This window comes from Rhinopithecus bieti, unplaced genomic scaffold (genome assembly GCF_001698545.2).
Source record: "Rhinopithecus bieti isolate Rb0 unplaced genomic scaffold, ASM169854v2 repeat_4855, whole genome shotgun sequence".
Lineage (NCBI taxonomy): Eukaryota > Metazoa > Chordata > Mammalia > Primates > Cercopithecidae > Rhinopithecus > Rhinopithecus bieti.
The window spans coordinates 1-2,938 of NW_016832307.1; the positions used below are offsets into that span (position 1 = coordinate 1).

At 39.0% G+C, this 2,938-nt stretch overlaps 1 protein-coding gene across 1 annotated transcript; it reads right to left on the reverse strand.

Moving 5' to 3' along the window:
• Nucleotides 1-14: 14 nt before the first annotated feature.
• On the reverse strand, nucleotides 15-2,875 carry LOC108524553 (RNA polymerase I-specific transcription initiation factor RRN3-like). Its single transcript, XM_017865647.1, has 4 exons — nucleotides 2,425-2,875; nucleotides 2,194-2,323; nucleotides 1,671-1,730; nucleotides 15-421 (listed from the first exon to the last, which is right to left on the reverse strand). The coding sequence occupies exons 1-4, from the start codon at nucleotides 2,467-2,469 to the stop codon at nucleotides 354-356; spliced, it is 303 nt and encodes a 100-aa protein (XP_017721136.1). The 5' UTR covers nucleotides 2,470-2,875; the 3' UTR covers nucleotides 15-353.
• Between the last annotated feature and the right edge of the window lie 63 nt (nucleotides 2,876-2,938).

Consider the following 2,938-nt stretch of genomic DNA (forward strand, 5'->3'; position numbering starts at 1 on the left):
AAAAAAAAAAAAAAAGAAGTGCAATTTTTATTCATATGGCATGACACAAACACACACAGGGGTTTCTCACTGAAAATGTTTGGATAGTGTATCTGTTGAAGATAAAAGCAAAATTCCAACCACCATACGACACTGGGGGAGAATCTGCATATAAACTTTGAAAAACAATCAAAGACAATACATAGAAAATGGAAATGCCACTTTTGGTAGAACGTAAAGTTTCCTCAAGTGGATACAAAAAAAAAAACATGCAATGTAAGATTCAAGCTTTAATGCTATTAAGAGTTTATAATTTTTACTAATTGATTACAATTTTCTTGTGAACTGAACATTCAAAATAAGGAAAAGTATACTCACGATGGGACATATCTTGCTATTATTTGCAAGGCTCTGTGACATGTGTCAAAATTTGCAGGAAGACCTGCAAGGAGAAAAGTTGAGAGTATGAGCATCAAAACGAAACCAAAGGGCGACGCACTTGAAGCTAAAAATACATGCTGGGCGGGCGCGGTGGCTCACGCCTGTCATCCCAGCACTTTGGGAGGCTGAGGCGGGTGGATCACCTGAGGTCAGGAGTTCAAGACCAGCCTGACCAACATGGTGAAACCCCATCTCTACTAAAAATACAAAAACTAGCCGGGCATGGTGGCACATGCCTGTAGTTTCATCTACTCAGGAGGCTGAAGCAGGAGAATCACTTGAACCTGGGAGGTAAAGGCTGCAGTGAGCTGAGATCATACCACTGTACTCCAGCCTGGGTGACAGAGCAAGACTCTGTCTCAAAAAAAAAAAAGTGACATACTTGAAGCTAAAAACACATGCTAACCAAAACAGAATAATTAATCACAGAAATAATAATTTCAAGATTTTTTCTCCACAACCATCAATGAAAACTAAATGGACTAATTATATAAACAATGCATTCAAGACAACTGACTGCATATCAACGCTAAATATAACAAAAACATTTTATCAATGGTTGTCATTTGTTGCAGTCTACTTATTAGAATAGGTGCCAGGTGTTCTGTGCTTTACTTTTTTTTTTTTTTTTTTAAAGAGATAGTGTCTTGCCATCTTGTCCAGACAGGGCTCGAACTCCTGGCTCAAGCAATCCACCCACCTAAGCCTCCCAGGTAGCTGTGACTAAAGAGACACACCACCCTGCCTCGTTCTACTTTAAGCCTTTTTTTTTTTTTTTTTTTTTTGAGACGGAGTCTCGCTCTGTCGTCCAGGCTGGAGTGCAGTGGTACGATCTTAGCTTACTGCAAGTCTGCCTCCCGGGTTCATGCCATTCTCCTGCCTCAGCCTCCCAAGTAGCTGGGACTACAGGCGCCCGCCACCTCGCCCGGCTAGATTTTGTATTTTTTAGTAGAGACGGGCTTTCACCATGTTAGCCAGGATGGTCTTGATCTCCTGACCTCGTGATCCGCCCGTCTCAGCCTCCCAAAGTGCTGGGATTACAGGCTTGAGCCACCGCGCCCGGCCACTTTAAGCCTTTTTTAAGAAAATGTTTGAAAAAAATGGTTTTTTGTAGAGACAAAGTCTCACTATGTTGCCCAGGCTGGTCTCAAACTCTTGGCCTCAAGTGATCCTCCCGTCTTGGCCACCCAAAGTGCTGGGATTATGAGTGTAAGCTACTGTGCCCAGGCTTTAAAGCTTTTCATACTTACTATCATCTTCATCCTCAGAATCTGAAACATCTACATCACCTTCCTTAACGATCACTCGGGCTTTTGAGGGAAAAAGAAAGTATGTTATTTTGTCATTGATCTAGACAATAAACAGCTATACAAAAAAGTTAGTGATGTAGAGAATTAACAGCTATATAGAAAAGTTATTTTTCCATAATCCAAAGTTATCCCAATGATTAATTAAAAGCACAGTCTGAAAAAAATGTAAAGCACTATAGTTTTTAAATGGCTAAACATTCCTAGATGAGTTCTAAGACTTCACCAGGAGTTCAATAAAGCAAATTACAATTCATAAAACTCACAGCAACAAATGAATCTAGACACCTCCACAGGGGTCATTACGGGGAACACATGTCTACCAGTCCTGGTGCCAATATCCATCTGGAATCTTCCATGGTAGCAGTATCTCTCATATACAAGGGGAAGGTGGTATTTTAATAAAGAAGTATTAAAAAAACAAAAACAAAAGAAAATTCCAAGCAAGCAAAGAGTAATGACTTACGAGGCACAAAATGAGAAGCAATCATGCTGAGACACGGTCTGAGGAAAACAGTCTGTGCTGATACAAGATTACCAAGAAAAGCCAAATACTCTTCCACTACTGTTTGACTTCTATTCAACCAAGGCAATCTCTAGAGTTGGGAAAGATAAAAACAGCATGTTATTAATAAAATATATACTATTATAAAGTTCTGAATTACATACTAGACAGTGAAATAAATGGTGAACTTACCAATATAATACTGATAAGCTGCTCAAAGTCTTTTGTCAAGTACATGATAGAAGAACGGAATTCCAGCAGCCAGTTGATGATCTGGTCAGCCTTAAGTTAAACAAAGAAGAGTACTTTCAAAATCACAAATCCTCTAAGATAACAGAAATTTACAGCTATCTTTATCAATCATCTATCAAGAATAGGTTGGGGGGAAAAGGTCACAAACTTGGAAGGAAATCGAAACTGGGTATCAAAACAGAAAAATATGTCACAATAAACTTTCCTGTTTTAAAAAAGCAATCCAGTAACTCTAAAATGTAGGAAAAAGACTTAAATGCAATACTTCCGCCTGATCACTTTTGTTTGCCCTGAAAACACAAAATCACCTCAAATGTTGACACCTGGGACTTTTAAAAATTGCAGAATTCTAGCAGATTCAAATATTAGAGGATCACAAAGGAACAATAGCTGCCTCTATTTCCTCTACATTCAAGCTGACCAGAAAGCAAGCTGATAAAACTCAGTCTAGGCT